This window comes from Zalophus californianus, chromosome 2 (genome assembly GCF_009762305.2).
Source record: "Zalophus californianus isolate mZalCal1 chromosome 2, mZalCal1.pri.v2, whole genome shotgun sequence".
Lineage (NCBI taxonomy): Eukaryota > Metazoa > Chordata > Mammalia > Carnivora > Otariidae > Zalophus > Zalophus californianus.
The window spans coordinates 195,300,577-195,322,688 of record NC_045596.1 but is presented as its reverse complement, the minus strand read 5'-3'; the positions used below and the strand labels follow the sequence as shown (position 1 = coordinate 195,322,688).

The following is a 22,112-nucleotide window of genomic DNA, read 5'->3' as shown; positions in this document are numbered from 1 at the left end:
TTTCTGTCACTACTTCCTTCTGCCTGAAGAAAATTCTCTCATAACTTTTAATAGTATAGATTAGCTTTGCTTGTGTTTAAGCTTTTTAGAAATGAAATCATGCAATATATATCCTTTCATGTTTGACTTTCAGTCATTATTACATTGTAGGGTTTATCCATTTTGTTGTGCATAGTTCATTTTAATTATCTCATAGTATCCCAGTATAGGACTGTATTACAATTTTTATCTCCCAGGTTGGGGGAATCTGGTTCTTGGGGGAGATTTGTATCTTTCCCTCCCCAGCCCTTCTCTGTGGCCTCCAAACTGCACTTTGTATTTATGGTGGGTGTTGAATAGGAGACCATTTTTTTGCATCTCCCCAAACGGTGGCAGATCTGTGATTTGTTTTGGCACAGGATGGGAGCCTGAGGTGGCTTCCTGCCCACCACCCCCCAGGGACAGACAGCTTTTGCTTCTTCCCTTCTCCCAAAAGTACCTGGGGTCAGAAAGGATTTTCTGTCTCTTCCTGGAAGCAGATAAGGTTTGCTTTTTCTCTTCCCCCATTGTCCCTGGCAGGGTGTTTTTCTCTTTCCTAGTAGTTGAAGGATTCATGGATGTATACAGTGTTTCATGCCTGTCAACTGTCTAAAGCCATTTGCTTCCTGCATATCTGAGCCACTGAGGGGGGCGATGCCTGATTTGCCCCCAGTCTTTCTCCTAAGCACCCAATGGAGATCTGTGGAGAAGATCTTACAACTGAGTGCAAACTCAGCGTGCATCTAGTTATTCTAAACTGATGCTGTAGTTCACATTGGCCTTTGGGAATTAATTACCATTTTATCTGATTTCTTTTCTTACCTGCTTTTGTGGCAGTTACCTCTTTCTCCCAGGCCTTGTCAAAGGTGAAACTATTAGTGTGTTCTCTCTCTTCAGAGAGGAGCCTGTTACGCTTTGGAATTTTCTTGACTGCTTTCCAACCTGACAATTTAATGTTATCTTCCTCCAGAGAGAATATGTACTTTTGCTTTTAGAAAGTAGTAGAGTAAGGAAGATCAACTGAATCCAGTCACTGAATTTATTTGAAGCTGAGCCTCAGTCTTTGTAAGGGATGGTCTAATTCTATTTCATTCTTAGTCTTAAGATGTAGACCCAGGTAGTTCTCACTGAAAAGACGCCAATATTAGATCACTTTTTCCTTAGGCAGCATCTGAACTCCACAATTTTTTTCCCCTCAGGCCCTATGAGATTATTGAAACTCTCCATAACTTTTCAGTATTTTAGCTACTACTTTTTTTTTTAAAGATTTTATTTATTTATTTATTTGAGAGAGAGAGAATGAGAGAGAGAGAGACCACATGAGAGGGGGAAGGGTCAGAGGGAGAAGCATACTCCCTGCTGAGCAGAGAGCCTGATGTGGGACTCGATCCTGACACTCCAGGACCATGACCTGAGCCGAAAGCAGTCGCTTAACCAACTGAGCCACCCAGGTGCCCACTACTTTTTTTTTTTTTTTTTTTAAGATTTTATTTATTTGACAGAGAGAGACACAGCGAGAGAGGGAACACAAGCAGGGGGAGTGGGAGAGGGAGAAGCAGGCTTCCCACAGAGCAGGGAGCCTGACGCGGGGCTCGATCCCAGGACCCTGGGATCATGACCTGAGCTGAAGGCAGACGCGTAACGTCTGAGCCACCCAGGCGCCCCTTAGCTACTACTTTTATAGGCAGGTCTTATTGGGAAAAGAGTAGCATTCTCTGCCTCCCACCCCTCACCCCGCCACTACCACCAAAGGAAAAATACCTGGCTAGACCTTTTGGATTTCTCTTGGGGCTTTTTTTTTAGTTTGAGATTTTATATATTTTTATGCAGCCTTTCTAGTTGTCCTTAGAGAACTGGAGTTTTGTGTGTACACACATGGTATGTATGCAAGTGTATGTGTGTGTGTGTGTGTGTGTGTGTACGTGCACATTTGTCTGCCATTGCTGGAAGCCAAGGGCTTGTAAGTAGCAGTCTTTTAAATATATAGAATTATTCTGAGGATTCAGAGCACACTTGGGTAAACTTTTTATCTGCTCTCTAACTCAGACTTCCTCTTGACATTTTTATGTAGAATTTTAATCTGCATAATTGTAGATTATGGGATGGACAACTCCCCCAGATTGTATGATGTGATACTTTTGTCATCTGCCCTCTACTAACTGATGCCTCATGAAGCGTATCTGTTCATAGTGCGGGTAAGCAGACAGATGGTCCCAGATCTCTGTCATCTTGTACAGCATCTTTAGCATGAGGCCCGTGTGCACATCCTGAGTCTCTTTCCCAACCCCTGGCCTCTCCGCTAACTTACCGTGACTTTAGACAGGACAGACATAGGCAGATGAAAGAGAATAATTGTGAGCAATGCCATTTATTTTATACTTCATTCTGCCCTGTTTGAATAAGCAATGGTCTGTGCTTATTTCACATGTTTACTTAGTTTGTTAGGAAGCTTAAAATACAGTTGCTGTCTCATAAGACAGCAGAGATGGGGGCTGACTAAGAGGATGTAGGAACTGGAGATAGTATAGTAGATGACAGGACGTAACTTGGAGGGGATGAATTTAGTACAGAAAAGATGGCCTGCAAACAGCATTTCAGAGGATTAAGCCATTATCTTGGTCTGAGATAATCAGGTAAAACTGGATGGAAAAATCTAAATGTAGAATCAAAACAGACATCATGGAGCCCAAACATTAGGATAGGCAAAACATGTCATTTTACTCTCTTTAGGATTTTAAACAGGCATGAGTAAATGAAAACATTATCAAGTTAGGCAGAAGAAAGCAGAAATAAACATTTCAGGATGTGGTACAATTAGGTTCACGAAAAATCACAACCAGAGAACTTTTAGTACTTTCATTTGTAGACCAGGGACTGCTGACATGTGTCTTGATTTTAATGCCCATATTTATAGTAGGGTGTAGATGACTGGCAGATAGGACCAGCTTTTCAGAGTGAGAGCAGAGCCATACTTTATTTACTTAAAATTGCTCTATTAGCCCCCTACTAAGTGATGTGCAGTCTCTAAATTTTTGAAGCACTTAGGTAATTAGCAATCAGCTAACTGTAAAATGATTTCTCTCTCAAGTATGGAGATGGAAGCAAATAGAAATATAGACTTGGCCTTGTCATTGTATACCTTTTAACCTAGAAGTTTTCTTCTGGCTTTATCTCCAACTCCTAAGGTTGAAAATAGAGCTACTTTTCTGCTTCCTGTTGCTTTGTGGTTTCTCTGGATTCCTTATTTGTAACTTGGTAACTTTTAGATATAATTTGCCTATTTCTTGCAACAGTTGAATCAAATATGTTTTTTTAGAATGAAAACTGAAAGCCTAATATTTGATAAAGTATTTGCTGGTACTGTACAACAACATAATGATTATTTGATATTTCTTTCCTATTTGAGTATAGGCTTACATTTTCTGGTTTAGCATTATTTTTACAGATACTATTATTTGTAAATTATTAAAACTATTTCAGCTGAAATGTTTGTGTGCTTCTAGCTTTGTGTACTGAACAACATTTCACAAGGCAGATTTGGTAAAGCTGTTTGGTTGAAACACATTGTTGTTAACTTTAGGTGCCGACTGTTCTGATGCCGAGTTTCCAATTGCCTTGATTAAAGTAGAAACATTCTATGGCTTGGATGACTTACATTTCAAATTGGTTTGAGCAAGATGATTGGTATGAAGGACTACAAAGAGTAAGCTATATTTATGTTGTGATTATGATTTTCTATGGGTTTCTTTTTCTGCTTTACTACTGCAGCTGTATTTCTTTGTCATTTATGTTGCAGACATTTTTGCATTGCAGTATTTTGAGGGTAGATAAGATACTTGATAGATTCCAAAGCAGAGGTATAAGAAGATAATATATAAATATAGTCATAATCATACATTGAAGAAAGGGTATTTTTTTTCCTGTCTTTGTTTCATGAATTCTTAATGTTTTCAGATTGTCTTCAGGCTTTAAATATAAAATAGAATTCTTGTTAATGAGATTAAGGTATAAAAACAACAATATCGTAATAGTCATTTTACATAAAGAAAAACATTTAATGAAGTAGATGTGCATGATACTATATATTATATTAATATTGTAAAAGAAAATGCAAAAATTTTCTGAAGGAGAGTGCCATGTTCTATCTGATGAATTTTTAGGCAATTAGTTATGTTTCAAAAGATTTGCATCGTTACCATGGCAACTTTTGTATAGTATTTTGAAAATAGCTATTCTGATCTATTATTGCAATAGTAGAAAACTGCTATTTAGAAATGCATCTAATCAAAATGGATTTAGTGTAAAATAATACTATGTCTTTTTATTATTTTCACATTTTTAATGGACGATTTCTGAATCACTTAAATGAAGGCACTTTGTGGGTTTTTCTTTTCTTACATGGCCTGGATTTTTCTTTTTATTAATGCGTGGAACAAAAGAGCCAGGGTATCTTCCTGCAGTTTCACCGGCTTTCTTCCCTGTCATCGTTGGAAGGCAAAGGATACCAAAGATGGAGCATTGCATTTCTCTCCGGCCTTACTTCCTCAGGGTCCCTCCTCCACCCGTCCATGAAAGACATTTTCTCAGTATTTTACTTCCTTTTAGTTATCTTTTGAACTGTAATTCCTCAGCAGTTTAAAGCCTCCTGCCTTTTGGGCTTTTCCTAAGATTTTTTTTTTTCAGCTCTAAAACAAGCTGGTAAACATCTCTGCAGCCAGTTAATAGCAAACTCTGGAGAGTAATCCTCATGTTGTGGATCCTAAAGCGTTCTTCAGAAAACAGGTTGAGAATCAGTGGGTAGCCTGTCATTCTGAATTTCAGTCTTAACCCTAAATGATGGAAATATTTCAGCTTATCAGTTTAATAAGTCCCACTGGACACACACAGGCTATGTTGCCAGCACCCTATGTATTGTGTGCATGCATTTTCAGTGTAATGATTAGTGCTTTTTTGATGTTGGAACCAAAGGGTGTTTTTTTCCAAGTGTAGACCATATATTTCTCAATGGGAGAGCATAGGGATGGTAGTCTAACTTGTTAAAATGCTTTTTACTAAAATTGGGTGTTCCTTTAGTGACTTCAGGGTAGTTCACAGAGATGGTGAGGATTCAGAATCTTTTTCTGCATTGTAACCCCAGCCTGCCCTTTAGTACTACCATTGGCCTTTATAAATGAATTCCTGGCTCTGAGACCTATTACAAAAGTAGCTGCTGTTATATATAGATACAATTCAACCCTGAAATTACCACATTGTCCTCTTCCTGAGTTTGAGCTGCTTCTGGCTCAACTTTTGGTCAGTTCTTATGTAGATTTAGATGAGAATGAAAGATACTATTCTAAGTAATGAAAATTGGCACATGAATATGGACTTTAATTTCTTCTAAAAGTTCGGCTTATTATTTTTCAGATGATGTGTATGTGCATATATATGCTATGTCATCAGCATCCAGCATAACCAATTTTTCAATAGAATTTTTTTCTCCTAATTTATTTAAAAGCAAAATTATAACATTGAAGTGTGGGGTTTAGACTGTACATAGATACAACATATTTGATAATAGTACAAAGGACTGTTATGGTTGTGAGGTTATTACATTTTACATGAAGTGGAACAGTAACACGGAGTACAACAGATGTCGGCAAGGATGCGGAAAAAGGGGAACCCTCTTACGCTGTTGCTGGGAATAGAGCAATTTTTTTTAAATGTTCACAGGAAAAGATAAGTTGGATTTTTTAAGTTAAAATTATAATTTAGAAATGTACTGTTTGAAAAATTACATACAAGTGTGAGTTTGATCTTTAGTACAAAATTATAGAATTAATTTTGATATAATTAATATTTATGGCATATGTATATATTTCTACAGATACACAGACATATATATGAACTCGATTTTAGCTTAGTTTTACAATTTTATTTTTGGCGGTGTTGTAACGCTAGCTATATTTTAAAGTTCATTGTGATTATTTTATATCAACATACTCTTGCATATTCAAAAGTGAACTTTAATATTATAAAACTCTAATGTAAATATACTCATCACTTTTTTTTGTTTCATATACTTAATGTATAGAGCATCTTTAATGTAATTGTAAAATAGGTGTTATATTTCATATGATTGAAACAAAAAATTGAATTTAGGTTAAGGAAACACTATCTTTGTACATAGGCTGTTGCCAGCCTACTGACACTGTCACTTACATGTGGGGTGACACAGTGCTCAGACTTTCTTCCCAAAGCCTTTATAACTCTCCATTATTCAGTGTACTGCAGGGGTTAGTACTTCATCTTTAAAGTGTGCATATTGTTTCTGGGCCAGAAAGATTATATTTTCTGAAGCAACAAATCTTTTAGAATGAACATGGAAATTCTTAAGTCATTCACCTAAAAATGAAACCTATTCTAAAGTAAGGCTACAAAAAAGTACATAATATTTATCTGAAACCAATAATTAAGTTACGTTCAGTTGGCATATATTTATTTACCTAAATATGTGACATCTTTTTAGGATTTATGTTGAAAAAAGAGGCATATATTTTGGAATGGACCTGCAGTGGAACATTTTCCATGTTCAGTAATGCAGAATCATTAATGTGTAACCATTCATGCTGAGTACAAAGATAACAAAAGTTTCTGGATGTTTCTTTTTATCTCCTTAATAAAAGCTACATCATATTACATATATTTTTAATAATACTTTTGAAAAATAATGTGGAAGTTTCAAATGCTGCCTGTTTATTTTTTTATTTATTTTTATTGTTTTAAGATTTTATTTATTTTTGCGAGAGAGAGAGAGAGAGAGAGCATGAGCAGGGGGGAGGGGCAGAGGGAGAAGCCGACTCCCTGCTGAGCAGGGAGCCTGATTCGGACTCGATCCCAGGACCCTGGGATCATGACCTGAGCCAAAGGCAGACACTTAACCGACTGAGCCCAGGCTCCCTAATACTGCCTGCTTAAATTCCTAAATAAGATTTATAAATGCAATAGTATTCATGTATTTAATGATGTATAATTTTTTCAAATTTCATTTAAAGTCATGGATTTTTACAATAAGTTGCCATTTTGTTTTATCCTGCTTATTATTTTAATGGCCAGTTTGGACAAGTTATTCAATTCTGAATTTAAAAAGGAATTAAGTTGTTAGATTTTAAGAGTTGTGAAAGCTGCTTAGAAACAAGATCATACCAAATTGTGTGACAGTATTGAAATTTTTATATTCCCTAAATTTGAAAATTAAAAAGTAATAAATTAAAAAAGTAGTAAATCAAAATATACTGATAATTAAAGTAAAAATTCATTGACAAAATGAATTTTGAAGTAACTTACTTATTTTTAATAAATAGCCGACGGACTTTGAGTTTCTAGTCTGGCAGGTAAGGAGCTTAGAAGTCTTCACTTGGGGTGCGCCTGGTTGGCTCAGTCTTAAGTGTCTGCCTTTGGCTCAGGTCATGATCCCAGGGTCCTGGGATCGAGCCCCACGATGGTCTCCCTGCTCAACGGGGAGCCTGCTTCTCCCTCTCCTTCTCTCTCCTGCTTATGTTCCCTCTCTCACTGTCTCTCTCTGTCAAATAAAGAAATAAAATCTTAAAAAAAAAGTCTTCAGCCTAAAATGATAAAAAGCTGAACAAACTGAAAAATCAACCACTCTTCTTAGATCTCTAAGAGAAGTGAGGTCACAAGGCAGATTGCTCCTTCCACAGTTGGAGAGACAGACAAGCAGTTACAGAAATTCACAACCTGCTGGAGCAGAGACGTACCAGCTAAAACCTCTGTGGGAACCAGAGCCAGAATAGGAAAACCTGAACTATAATTGATGAATTGCTGGAGGCTCATGTCCCAGGTCTGAGAGTTAAAAACTCCAGGAAGACCCCCAAGCTTGTGTGCTTAACCTCCAGGATCTCTACCAGGTCTTCCCAGGGACCTTCCCTGAAGATCGGGGAAAATCCCTTCATGCTTCTGGCAGGGGGAGAAGAAAAGGAACCATTTTGAAATATATCATGACATTTTTTTCTTAGCGAGGCTGTTCTCAGGAGAAATTGTTTTTCCAGAGCCTAACATGCTGGTTATTTCAGAGCCTAACCTATGTGGGGGAGGAAAATAACCAACTCCAGCTCACTGTACACTGTACCCACCATGTCCCTCCTAAGGGATAAACCCCCACCCTCCCCAAGAATCAACTGGTAAAATTTGCATTCCACAGGCATAGTAGGCTCACCAAAAGACAGAGACCTAATCAGTGGACTTACAGAACACTTCCTCTCTTCCCACAACTTACCATTATAATACTGAAGGTCAGTTTACTACAGTTCCTCTTACCCAGTACTCATGTTTTCCTGTCAAGGAAAGATTACAGGGCATACTAAAAGGCAAAAAACCCCGCAGTTTAAAGAGAATAAAAAACCATCAGAACAAGAGTCAGATATAGCAGGAATGTTAGCATTATCAAACCACGAATTTAAAGAAACTATGATTAATACACTAAGGGCTTTAATAAAAAAATAGACAACATATGAGAACAGATGGATAATTTAAACAGAGAGATGGAAATTCTAAGAAGAATCAAAAAGAAATGCTAGAGACCAGAAACACTAGCAAATAAAAAATGCCTATAGTGAACTCATTAGTAGACTCGATATGGCTGAGGAAAGAACTTCTTAGCTTGAGGATATGACAGTAGGGACTTCCAAATCTGAAAAGAAAAGAGAAAAAATAATGGGGAAATACAAAACAGAACAGAATATCCAAGAGCTGTGGGACAAGTAAAAAGGTATGCCATACACATATGTAAGTACCAGAACACGAAGAAAGAGAAAGGAACAGAAGCAATAGTTGAAGCAATAATGACTTAGAATTTCCCTAAATTAATGTCAGACAGCAAACCACAGATCCAGGAAGCCCAGGAAATAGGAAACGTGATAAATGCAAAGCAACAACAACAACGAAAACAGAAAGAACAAAACTATACTTAGATCATATGCAAACTAAAAAACAAAAAAATCAAAGAGAAAATCTTGAAAAAAAACCAGAGGAGCAATTCTATTCAACTTCTCAGAAACCATGAAAGCAAGAAGAGAACAAATGAAATATTTAGAGTGTTCAGAGAAATAAAATACCAGCCCAGAAATCCATAATCTGTGAACTTATCTTTCATGAGTGAAGGAGAAATAAAGATTTTCTCAGACAAACAAAAATTGGGGAATTTGTTGCCATAGACCTGCCTTGCAACAAATGTTGAAAGCAGTTCTTCAGAGGAGGTAAGTGATAGAGGTCAGAAGCTCAGATCTTCATAAACAAAGGAAGAGTATTGGGGAATGTATAAATAAAGGTAAAAGAAAACCTTTCATTTTTCTTAATTGATCTTTTTTTAAAAGATTTTATTTATTTGAGAGAGAGAATGAGATAGAGCATAAGAGGGGTAGGGTCAGAGGGAGAAGTAGACTCCCTGCTGAGCAGGGAGCCCGATGCGGGACTCGATCCCAGGACTCCAGGATCATGACCTGAGCCGAAGGCAGTCGCTTAACCAACTGAGCCACTCAGGCACCCTTAATTGATCTTGTTAACAAATAAGAGTTTATTCAAAATAAAAATGCAACAATGTATTTGATTATGTATGCTCTTATACACATACATACACACACACACACATATATATATATATCTATAGATATATATGTTGTGTTGCTTATGTATAAGTGAAATGGATGACAGCAATGAAACAAGGAATAGGGAGAGGAATCAGGGATACTTTGTTATTATAAGGTGCCCACACTACTTGAGAATGGTGTTATTTGAAAGTAGACTTGAATTAGTTGTAAATGTATATTGCAATGTCTAGGATAATCATACACACAAAAATTTTAAATGAGACATAATTGATATGCTAAGAAAGAAGAAAAAAAATTGAATCATAAAAAGTGCCCGGTTGAAACCACAAAAGAAAGAAAAAGTGTGGAAGACAAAAACAGGAACAAATTGAAACAGTAAAAATAGGGTAGATACTAATCCAAGCGTATCAATAATTACCTTGAACATCAGTGGTCTAATGCACTAATAAGAAGACAGAGACCCAACTATGTGTTGTCTACAAGTAGCTCAAATTAAATATAAAGACATATATAGGCTAAGAGCAAAGTGATGAAGAAAGATATACCATGCTAACACTAATTAAAAGAAGTGGGTATAGCTATGTTAATTTCAGAGCAGAATTCAGAGCAAGGGTAAAGAGGGACATTGCATAGTGATAAAAGGGTCAATACTCTAAAAAGACATAATAGTCCTTAATGTGTATGTGCCTAATAGCAGAGTATTCTAATACATGAGGCAAAAATTGATAAAAGGGCAAGGAGAAATAGATGAGCACAATATTATAGTTGGAACGTTTACTACTCTGTCAAATTGGACAGATCTACCACAGAGAATCAGTAAGAACAATGTTGAACTGTATAGCATCTTCAATCAACTGTATCTAATTTACACGTATAGAATACTTCCTCCAGCAATAGCAGATTGCACATTCTTCTCAAGCTCACATGGAACATTCATATTTTGGGCCGTAAAACACATCTCAACGACTTAAAAGTATAGAAATAATACAAGGTCTGCTCTCAGACATCAGCAGAATCAAACTACAAATCAATAACAGAAATATAACTTGAAAATCCCCAAATACTTGGCGGCTAAACCGCAGTCTTCTAAATAACACATGGATCAAAGTAAAGAGAAATTGAAAAGCATTTTGAACTAAATGAAATTGAAAATACAACAACATAATTTATGAGATGCAGCAAAAACAGTGTTTAGAGGAAATTTATATTAGAAAAGGAAGATCTAAAATTAATCATCTAAGCTTCTACCTTGGGAAACTAGAAAAAGAAGAGCAAATTAAATCCAAGGTAAGGAGAAGATAAGCTTCTACCTTGGGAAACTAGAAAAAGAAGAGCAAATTAAATCCAAAGTAAGGAGAAGAGAAGAAAAATAAAAATTTAGATCAGAAATCAATGAAATCAAAAATAGAAAATCAGTAGAGAAAATCAACAATGAAAACCTGCTTCTTTGAAAAGATCAGTAAAATCTATAAGCCTTTAGCTAGACTAATTAAGAAGAAAAGAGAGAAGGAACATATTACCAATACCAATAATGAAAGAGGGGATATCACTATATATGGACATTAAAAGGATGATATGGGAATGCTACATATAATTCCATGCCCCCAAATTTGGTAACCTAGATGAAATGGACCAATTCTTTAAAGACACAATTTGCCAAAATTCACAGAAGAAATATACAATCTGAATAGGCCTACATTTTAAAGAAATTGAACCAATAATAACATTTTATAATATTGTGATTTGTGAGAAATATATATCTGGTCATTCAGATGACCCAATTTCCCAAGTGTTGAGAGCCATAAATGTGTCTTTTGTTGTGATAATAAGATGACTTTTAGAAAGCACCTAAGATGGGGGCTGATTGCTGGCTGGAGCCAACCTGTGTTTGGAGGGTTGGAACTTTTAGTCCTACCCCTTGACCTTCAGGAGGGGAGAGGGGCTGGAGGTTGAAAGATTTTGTCAATGGCCCGTGATTTAATCAACGATGCCTCTATAATGAAGACTCCAGGAAAACACGAAAGGGTTCAGAGGGCTCCCCAGTTGATGAACATGCGGCCCCCTCTGAGAGGACAGAACCTCCTTGCCCTTTCCCACATCCCTTGCCTTATGCATCTCTTCTATCTGGCTGTTCCTGAGTTAATATCCTCTTTTAATAAACCAGGAATCCAGTAAAATATTTCTCTGAGTTCTTGAGCCTTTCTAGCATATTAAAAGACTTGAACAGACCCTTCACTGAAGAAGATAGATGGCCTGTAAGTATATGGAAAGATGTCCGACATAGGGAATTGCAATTTAAAACAACAGTGAGTTACTATTGCATCCCTATTAGAATGGCCTATCCAGAACACTGACAACACCAGAGGCTGGTGAGCATGGGAAACAGCAGGAACTCTCATTTATTTCTGGTGGGAATGCAAATGGTACAGTCACTTTGGAAGACAGTTTGATCATTTCTTATAAACATACTCCTACCAGGATCCAGCAATCACCTCCTTTTGCACTCCTTATTATTTACCTAAATGAATTGAAAACTTGGTTTACACAAAACCCTGTGCATGGATGTTTATAGCAGCTTTTTCATAACTCTTAAAACTTGAAAACAACCAAGATGTCCTTCAGTAGGTGAATGGATACATGAACAGTGGTACATCCAGCAAAAGGGATGTTTTTCATTGCTAAAAAGAGATGAGCTATCAGGCCATGAAAATACATAGAGGAAACTTAAATGTGTGTTACTGACTTAAGCCATTTGAAAAGGTTACATACTGTATAATTACAATGATATGACATTCTGGAAAAGGCAAAACTATGGAGAGTGTAACAATATCAGTGGTTGCCAGGGGTTTTTGAGAGAGGGAGAGATCAATAGGTGGAACATAGAGAATTTTTAGAGCATTGTGCCTATTCTATACAATCCAAAATGGTGGATACATGTCCTACGTTTGTCAAAACCCATGGAATGAATAACACTAAGAGTGAACCCTAATGCAAACTATGGACTCTGGGTGATGATGATGGGTCCGTGTAGGTTCATCATTGTAACAAATGGGCTAGTCTGATGGGAGGTTTCGATAAGTGGGGGAGGTTGTGTGTGACTGGGGAATGGGGAGTGAATGGGAACTCTCTGTAATTTCCACTCAGTTTTGCTGTGGAACTAACACTGCTCTAAAAACAGTTTATTAAGTTTAAAAAAGATAAAAAAGCAGAAAGTGAAAATTTTAAAAAGATTCCATTTTACCTGTTTGTTTAAATCTTTCATGTTTCTTTTCCAGATAATAAATTCAAAATTTGCTTAAACATAAATCAGAAACCATTTTTACTTACACGCAAACATTATTCATAGTAATCATAGACCCCAGAGAGAAACTACAAAAGCCTATTCGACTCGTCCTATAGTTGAAATAATATATATTTTCAGTGAAAAGTAGTGTAACATTACTAGTTTAAAAAAATAGGTATTTTTTTTTTTTTTAATTCGTCAGGAATGGTAGTGCTTGAGGAAATGCAGGTGCCAGGGGAGGAGGAAAGAAGATTTTTGTAGTTAAGCACTCAAACACCGAAGCACGCTTCGGTTATCATGGAATTTTTCACTTCAAATAACTTTTTACTCAAAAAAAAAAAAAACAAAAACACTAGTTCCAGTCAGATAAGGGGATTTAATGGGATGATGATAGATTTGAGGAGGAAAGGAAAGAAGAGATCTTTTCTAGAAGGTGGAAAAATGAAATATAAAAGATAGAAAGAAGAAAGTAACTTTATAAATTGGAGATAATGAAACTCACTAGAATTTACTAATTGCTGAGCATTAAAATAAAGGATAAATGTAGTGTTATGGTCAATACATGATTCCACTGGTACTGAAAAGGAAGCAGATGATACAGAGACAGTGCTTTCTTTTTCTTTTCTTTCTTTCTTTTTTTTGAGAGAGAGGAGATAGAGCACGAGAGGGGGGCGGGTCAGAGGGAGAAGCAGACTCCCCGCCGAGCAGGGAGCCCGATGCGGGACTCGATCCCAGGGACGCCAGGATCATGACCTGAGCCGGAGGCAGTCGCCCAACCAACTGAGCCACCCAGGCGAGACGGTGCTTTATTTTTCAACGACAGTACTAAGTCTCCTTGGTTCAGAGCAGCTGGTTTTACACTGCTAGGTGGCGGAGTAGAGAGAGAAGAGGCAGGTTGAGGTGGACGGTTCCTGGGGATACATTGAACAGTTACCTCTTAGACTTGTGTCATGGGTCAGATGTATATATATATTTATGTGTTAATGTTTCATTTGTGTGATATTTCCCATGTTGTGTTAAAGCAATAACATTTTGCTACTAAAATAATATAAAACTTTTGAACAGCATAAACAAAATGCTGATTAAAAATTGACTTGGTGTGTTAGTGTGACCCAAATTTATTATATCTGCTAGGTATTTACTTAATTTTTCAAAAATAATTTAAGGTTATAATTGCTGTTTATGCCTTTTCCTTATTTTAATCAGATATGAAGTTGACAGTGAAAAATTGGTATTTGCATGGTATAACTTTGTGGTATAAATGAAGAGTGTCTCATGTTAAGAGTCCTCATTTTTAGACCAATTTTTTTGACCATATTAGAAAAGATATCGAATAATGGTCTAGATTCTGCCTTGAAAAAGTTTTTTTTTTGGTCAATTAATCTATTCTTGAATGCCACTGAAGAGGTAACTATATAGGGTAATACTCAGAATAGATTTTTTGTTTTTGTTTTTGCCTTAGTGTTTTCCCTGTATCTGGGTTTTCAATATGATCATAGATTTATAAACAGCCTCACTCTTGGCTTCCTTTTTTCCATCATCCTAGAAAAACTGAGCTTACACATAGATTCACAGAATCCCTTGAACTGAGAGAAATGGTAGGGAAAACCTCTTTCAGAGGGTTTCTTTTAGATGGAAGGAACAGGGACCCGAGGTGGGACCCCCCCACTCCAGCTCACACTCTATGCTGGCTTGGAGCTGGGTCTCCATCCCTGCTGGCTGAGTCCCAGCCGGACTGATTCTGCATTTCCAGTGCTGTTTGCTCCACCATCCTCCGCTGCCACATCAACATTTTGTAACCAGTAGTATCTAGCTTCCTTCTGGCCCATCTTGAAAATGAACAATATTGTTAATGCAGCTTGTATACCTGCCCTGTGTGTCACAAATAGTTGGAGGGAAGATACTGAGTCACTATAAAAACAATGACGTTCCCTGGCAGAGGCCACAGACTTCCCAGTATTGGCTCACGGTGTTTTACACTTGAATTTGCTGCCTTGAATTGAAGTGCCTGTATTGAAAAATTGGTAGATTTTATGCAAAAATCTAGATGCTTCCATTTCTTTGGAAAGTTTCATTAATCTGGCAAAGGGAAGGGACTTCTCCAGTGGCACTGAAGCCCTTTAGATAGAATATGCACCTTCTATTTCACTGTGGCCCCCATCACTCCTCTGGGATTCCCAGTCCTCGGCCAAGTGTTATTTGTTATTGATCATCTTCTAATCTCTTGCTTTTCAAATTTGAGTTACCTGCCTTGACGTCTCTAGACATTTGGGGATTTCAACTCTTATTCTCTGAAAGTATACATTGAGATTAATAGTCCTAGTAAAAATTTTTTTCAGGGCATAAAAATAAGGATTGATGAAGATAGCTTCAAAATAATTAAGTTTATTGAATAATGAAAATGACTGATATTTCTCCAAATTTGGTTTTCAAGGCAAACATGTCCCAGGTCAGGCAAGTGGGCCTGCTGGCTGCCGGATGTCAGCCATGGAACAAAGATGTATGTGCTGCCAGTGGAGACAGGTTTGCATACTGTGCCACCCTGGCCATCTATATTTACCAGGTAAAATATTATGAATGCTTTTTGATTTCTAATTTTATTAGGTAAAATTAATATTTAATACATATTTTAAAATCCCTGTTATAGGAAAGGCTTAAGTACTGTAATTTAATTGATACTTATATTTTGTTGCTGTTTATACTATATTGGTTTTAACAATTCAAGCTTTTCAAAAATGCTTATATCATAGTTTCAGATTATTAGAAAAATCTTAATTGATTTCATAAACCTTTATGTGCTGTTCATCAAAAAGAATTTCTTCAAGAATTAAAAGCTTCCAGTCTATGAGGGGTGAGCAATTAGAATCTAATGCTTTTAAAATATATTTCCGTATAAATAATTGGAATTCGTTTATTCATTTGTTTCAGACCTTGCTCAGTAGCATTTCATATGAGAAAATCAAAAGTTGAAGAATGTGGGTCATCCATTAGAGATCATTATATTAAAAACAGTACAGATAGAAAATACTTTGAGATATTCTTGAGATACAAACCTTTGCAACTCCTTTTTTTTCATGTCTGAATTCCGTCCAGACATCTCCCGTCAGTTCCCCGTCTATAGAGCCAATGGCCTTCTGAATTGCCCCCGTTACAAGTGCCATAAACATCTTAAGTGCAGGTCCATCTTTCTCCTCAAACCTGGAGTCAGCATTTCAGTGTGAGCAGCTCACCACTTACCTGAACCCCAGACGTGAGGCTTGGCTCTCTTTGGCTCCTCCTTCTCACCTCCTATCCTGGAGGTGACCAGGAGCAGTCCTAGCATTTTGTACATTTACAGCCTTCCCACCTAAACTATTATAATAGTCTCTTACTATCTTCTTCACCTCGACTTTGACTCCCTCTAATTTACACGTCGGTGTAGTCAGTCACCTGTAATGTAAAGCTGCGGTTTTCAGTCTTCAGCTGCTCCTCATTGCTCCATATTCACACCCAGACTTCATGGGGTGACATTGTTTCGCAGCGTCTTTCTCCATCTCCTCTCACCTTGTGCCCCGTGCAGACCATGCTAATTGTATTTTCCAGAACATCTCAGACTCTTTTATATCTTGTCTTTGCTTACCCTGATTTTTCCATTTGCCTGTGTTGCCTGTTTAGAGAGTGTTTTCTCATCTTTCAAATCTCAGCCCAAGTGTATAAATTCTTTTCCATATCCTGCTTTTTCCTCTTTCCTGTTAGCAAAAGACCTTAGAAAACGGACTGCCTCTCTGCCTGCTTCCGTTTACCAGAATCGGTCTTCCTCACCTTTGATTTCTCAAGTTACTCTGTACTCTCTGGAATTTGAAGGATACTCGTTAAATATTTTTTGAATGATATATTTTTTGTTGTTTTGAAACACCAATTCATTTCAGTTAATAGTGAAAAAAGTGATTGCATTATTCTGGAATAAAAATCCTTTTAATTACCAATAGTGTAGTTTATTGAAAATTTAAGAAATAATAGCATCAATCTATAAACCCATTAATTTTACACAGTTTCAGGTTAGATTTTATGTAGTCCATTACTCAAGATTATAGAAACACCCAGCAGTCAACCTGAGTTTCAGTATAAGTCACGTTTTTTCACTTCCCATTGCCGCACGGAGAAGACAGCAGCAAGCCTGCTAATTGCTCCCTTTTTCCTCCCATCTGCCTCCTTTACACTTTGCCTGTCCCCATAAGCTTCTCACTCCCAAAGGTCTCCTACAAAATTTCTCCCTTAGTCTTAAGTCCCTAACTTCTTGCCTTCCTTTCAGAGAAGAAGAATGTATCAGTCTAGGTAAACTATGCCTCCAAGGAGTAAGGACAGTCAGAGAATGGATGAAGGCAGCACTTAATTTTTTTTTTATGTTCACATGTGTCTTAAGTTTTATGATGACATTTTATGACTTGAATATTTAGGAAGATTGAGCTAAAATTATTAATATAAAAAACCTATGAAGAAAATTTATGTGTCATTAAAGACGGAAACCAATTAAAAATCACCCTGATTTAGAAATTAAAACAGATAAACTCAGGTGACAGTTCATTACAGAGTTCACTGTAAAACCTTGTTTCAAAGTATGCAAATGGAAAATTACATTTATATTAAATGGGGACATTAACATTCAACTTGCATTAATCAGTATTTTTTAAATGTCATTGTCTAAATTGAACAGTGCTTTGAAAATTATGCTACATAAATATAAAATGTTATAGTTATTTCCAAAGGGAATAGTTATTAAATCATACCTAGCGTTAATGTACAGTCAGAGTCTTAATAGTCTGTCACAATCTGCATAATGATGCCGAGGTATTATCACATCTGTCTGAACTATTAAATGATATTTGTAAATGGGGTAAGAATTTTTCCTTTGACCATTGAATTGTAATGCAATAATATATTGTATTAACTACTCTAAAAATGATTTATGGTCCAACTTAATGTAATAGTACAGACTCATAATACTGAATTGTAAATATAATAGGAATGTGTTAATAAATTAATCCCTGTAAGTATTCTATATTATGCTTAAGATACTACTTGGATGATTTGTATAGTAAAGCCAGTGAAGATCATTGATATGCAACATAGCTTCTTCATGTATTTATTGTATGTATAGACTCTTCCACTGAATTTCTAACTTATATAGCAGTTTTTTCTGTTAGATACATTAGACACACTCACAGTATTTACCATAGATAAACTTAAATCACTGAATAACTTAAAACTTACAAATCTATTCCTAAATGTACAGAAAATGTACTTATATATTTAAACAGGCCAACTTAAGATTATTATAACTGCAATACTAATCAGATGAAAACTCCACTGGTACTTGGTTATCTCTAGTAATATTTTCATCTGAAGTTGTTCAGGAATAGCTAAAGTTCAAGTAGTAAGAGATATAGAAATTATAGAAGGGAAAACCTTAGGAAATAATTAGGTCATTTGTCAAAATTTTATATAAAGATGTTCGCTACAGCATTTTTTGTGGTAGCAGAAGTTAAAAGTTGCTTAAATGGTAAACAATAGCGTAATGGCTCATTTTTTTTCAATAATATTAACTGAATCTCTTCTGTTGGCCAAGTATCACTAGGCACTAGGAATGAAACTATGAACAAAGCAGGCAAATTCTCACTGAATTCATATTCTTAGTAAGGACAGGAGGAAGGGAGAGGTCATTAAACAAACAAACAAACAAATAAATAAATGTTTCAGGAAGAAATGTGTTCTACAAAGGATATAAAAAGAGGTAATATGTTAGAGTCATTTACACCAAAAACAAAAGCAACAAAAACAGGTAGGACTACATCAAACTAAAAACCTTCTGCACAGCAAAGGAAACCATCAATAAAATGCAAAGGCAGCCCACTGAATGGGAGAAAATATTTGCATATCATATATCTGATAAGGGGGTAATATCCAAAACATACAAAGATCTCATATGATACAATACCAAATTTAAACAAATGATCTGATTAAAAAATAGGCAGAGGATCGGAATAGACATTTTTCTAAAGAATATTTACAGATGGCCAACAGACACATGAAAAGAAATCTCAGCATCACTCATCACCGGGGAAACGCAAATCAAAACCACACCGAAATATCACCTCATACGTATTAGGATGGCTATTTTCAAAAAGACAAGGAATAACAAATGTCAGGGAGGATGTGGAGAAAAGGGAACCCTTGTGCACTGTTGATGGGAATGTATATTGGTGCAACCACTGTGGAAAACTGTGGAGGTTTCTCAAAAAATTAAAAACAGAACTACCATATGATCTTGCGATTCTACTTTTGAGTGCTTATGTGAAGGAAATGAAAGCACTAATTTGAAAGGATACATCCCATTTTCGCTGCAGCATAACTGAGACATGGAAGCAACCCCAGTGTCCATTGATGGAGGAACGGATAAAGAAAATGTGGTCTATATATGCATACAATGGAATCCTATTTAGCGATAAAAAGAAGGAAACCTTGCTATTTGCTACAACATGGATGGATCTTGAGGGCATTATGCTAAGTGAAATATATCAGAGAAAAACAAATACTGTATGATCTCACTTATATGTGGAATCTAAAACAAAACAAAACTGAATTCATAGATTCAGAGAATAGATTGGTGGTTGCCAGAGGTGGGGGTACGGGGGGTGAAATGGGTAAAGGGAGTCAAAAGCTACAAACCTCCAGTTACAAACTAAATGAGTCATGAGGATGCAATGTACAGCATGTTGAATGTAGTTAATAACACTGTATTGTATATTTGAAAGTTGCTCAGTGAGTAGATCTTAAAATCTACCACAAGAAAAAAAATTATAACTGTGTGGTGATTGTTAAGTAGGCTTATGTGATCATTTAGCAATATATGCAAATATCAAATCATTATGTTGTATACCTGAAACTAATATTATATGTCAATCCTATCTCAATTTAAAAAAAAGGATAGAATATGGGACAGGTTTTGGGGTGGGGGTGGGTGCATAAATTTATTTAGGTATTGTGGTCAGAAAATACCTTTGTCAAGAGGCATTTTTGAACTGAGACCTGGACAGGAAAGAATAAATAACCATGAGCAAATCGATGGGGAGAGCATTCAAGGCCAAGGGAACAGCAAACATAGGCTTTAAAGCAGAAATAATTGAAATAATTTTGCTGTAATAGAAAAACAGGAAGGTCAGAGTGGACAAGCAAGAATGCTATACCAAATGAGCCTTGCAAATAGCAGAGTTTCATAATGTAGGGCATCGAAGGCCGTGTTGCAATTAGGATTTTACTGCAAGTATATGGTTGAAGAATGAATGGTGTAATAAATAGTTAATATAATAACAGTTTGAAACACTCTTCCATAATACTGTGAAAGGTTCATTATTAAAAGGAAAAGCCAGGTACAACAAAATGGCATGTACTGTATAACCTCAAACATGTTGAAAATGCTAGAAAGAAAAATTCACTGATTAATGGCACATTTACAAAGGAAATAGGAAAATTAGGCTGTTTCTTTTTTTCGCTTACATACAAGACCACAACATAATGCCCCATCCAAGAAGCAATAACAGAAAATGGGCCCAGTGATATTGCTCTGCAGACTTTAGACATCTTAATAATATAATAATGAGCAGTTGGTTTATTTAACCCAATTTTTTTATTGAAGTATAGTTAACAGTCAACATTATATTAGTTTCAGCTGTACAGCATATTGATTCGGCCATTCTCTGCTTTACTCATGGTCGTGACGTTAAGTGTCATCAACATCTGTTACGTTACACTGTTTTTACAGTATTACTGTCTATATTCCCTATGCTGGACTTTTCATCTCCATGAATTATTTATTTTATTTATTATTTACTTATTTTATAATAAATTATTTATTTCGTAAGTAAAGCTTGTACCTCTTAATCCCCTTTACCTATTTCACCCATCCCCCACCCACCTCCTCTCTGGCAGCCACCGGTTTGTTCTCCGTAGTTGAGTCTGGTTTTCTGTCTGTTGTTTGTTTTGATTTTTAGACTCTACATGTAAATGAAATGATATTTGTCTTTCTCTGACTTACTTCACTTAACACGATACCTTCTACCTCCAATCGTGTTGTCACAAATGGCAAAATTTCATTCTTTTTTGTGACTGGGTAATATTCCATCACACACACACTACATCTTCTTTATGCATTTATCGATGGGTACTTGAGTTGCTTACATATCTGGGCTATTGTAAATAATGCTACAATAGAAAGGGGTGCACATATCTTTCATAGGAGTGTTTTCATTTTCTCTGGGTAAATACCCAGTAGTGGAATTACTAGATTATGTGGTATTTCTATTTTTAATTTTTTGAGGCACTTCCATACTGTTCCCACGGTGGCTGTCCCAATTCACATTCCCACCACCAACAGTCTTTTTCTCCATATTCTCACCAACACTTGTTATTGCTTGTGTTTTTTATTTTAGCCATTCTGACAGGTATAAGATGATACCTCGTTGTGGTTTCGATTTGCATTTCCCTGCTGATGAGTGATGTTGAGTAATGTTAGCCATGTGTATATTTTCTTTGGAAAATGTCTATTTAGGTCCTCTGCCCATTTTTAATCAGATTATTTGTGAGGTTTTTTGGTATTCATTTTTAGAAGTTCTTTATATGTTTTGGATAGTAACTCCTTCCTGGGTATGTCATTTGCAAATATCTTCTTCCATTCCATAGGTTGCCTTTTCATTTTGTGAAGGTTTCCTTCACTGTACAAAAGCTTTTTAATTTGGTGTGGTCCCAGTAGTTTATTTTCTTAGCCTAAATTTTTTCATTTAAATCTATTTGAAAAATTACAGAAAAAATATCCCCAAACCAAGGGTTTTTCTTCATAAATAGATATAGTTCTAAAAATATAATAAAGCTCTGAATTATTATGTACATTTAAATGTACATTTTTACTTGTTTAAAATTGTTTAATTTCAATTCTCTTATTTTTAAAAACTGATCTTTTTTCTGCTCATCATCACCTATCAGAGAAATGCAAATCAAAACTACAATGACATCTCACCTCACACCTGTCAGAATGGCTAAAATAAAAAAAGCACAAGAAAGCGAGCATGTGGAGGAAAAGGCACCCTCATGCACTGTTGATGGAAGTGCAAACTGGAGCAGCCACTGTGGAAAACAGTATGGAGGTTCCTCAAAAAGTTCAAAATAGAACTACC

General features: G+C 36.1%; 1 protein-coding gene across 7 annotated transcripts in view; it reads left to right on the top strand.

Annotated features, from left to right (window-relative positions):
* The window catches only part of WDR17 (WD repeat domain 17), a 102,391-nt gene that overhangs the window by 15,981 nt on the left and 64,298 nt on the right, over positions 1-22,112 (top strand). For 5 of the 7 annotated variants that reach the window (XM_027598869.2, XM_027598874.2, XM_027598870.2 and 2 more), the window contains 2 exons: positions 3,599-3,721; positions 15,341-15,469. In XM_027598869.2, coding sequence (XP_027454670.1) covers positions 3,656-3,721; positions 15,341-15,469 — 195 coding nt within the window. In that variant the 5' untranslated portion in view covers positions 3,599-3,655. Of the gene's footprint in view, positions 1-3,598; positions 3,722-15,340; positions 15,470-22,112 lie in introns of those variants that run through there. The other 2 variants (XM_027598872.2, XM_027598871.2) reach the window with 1 other exon arrangement.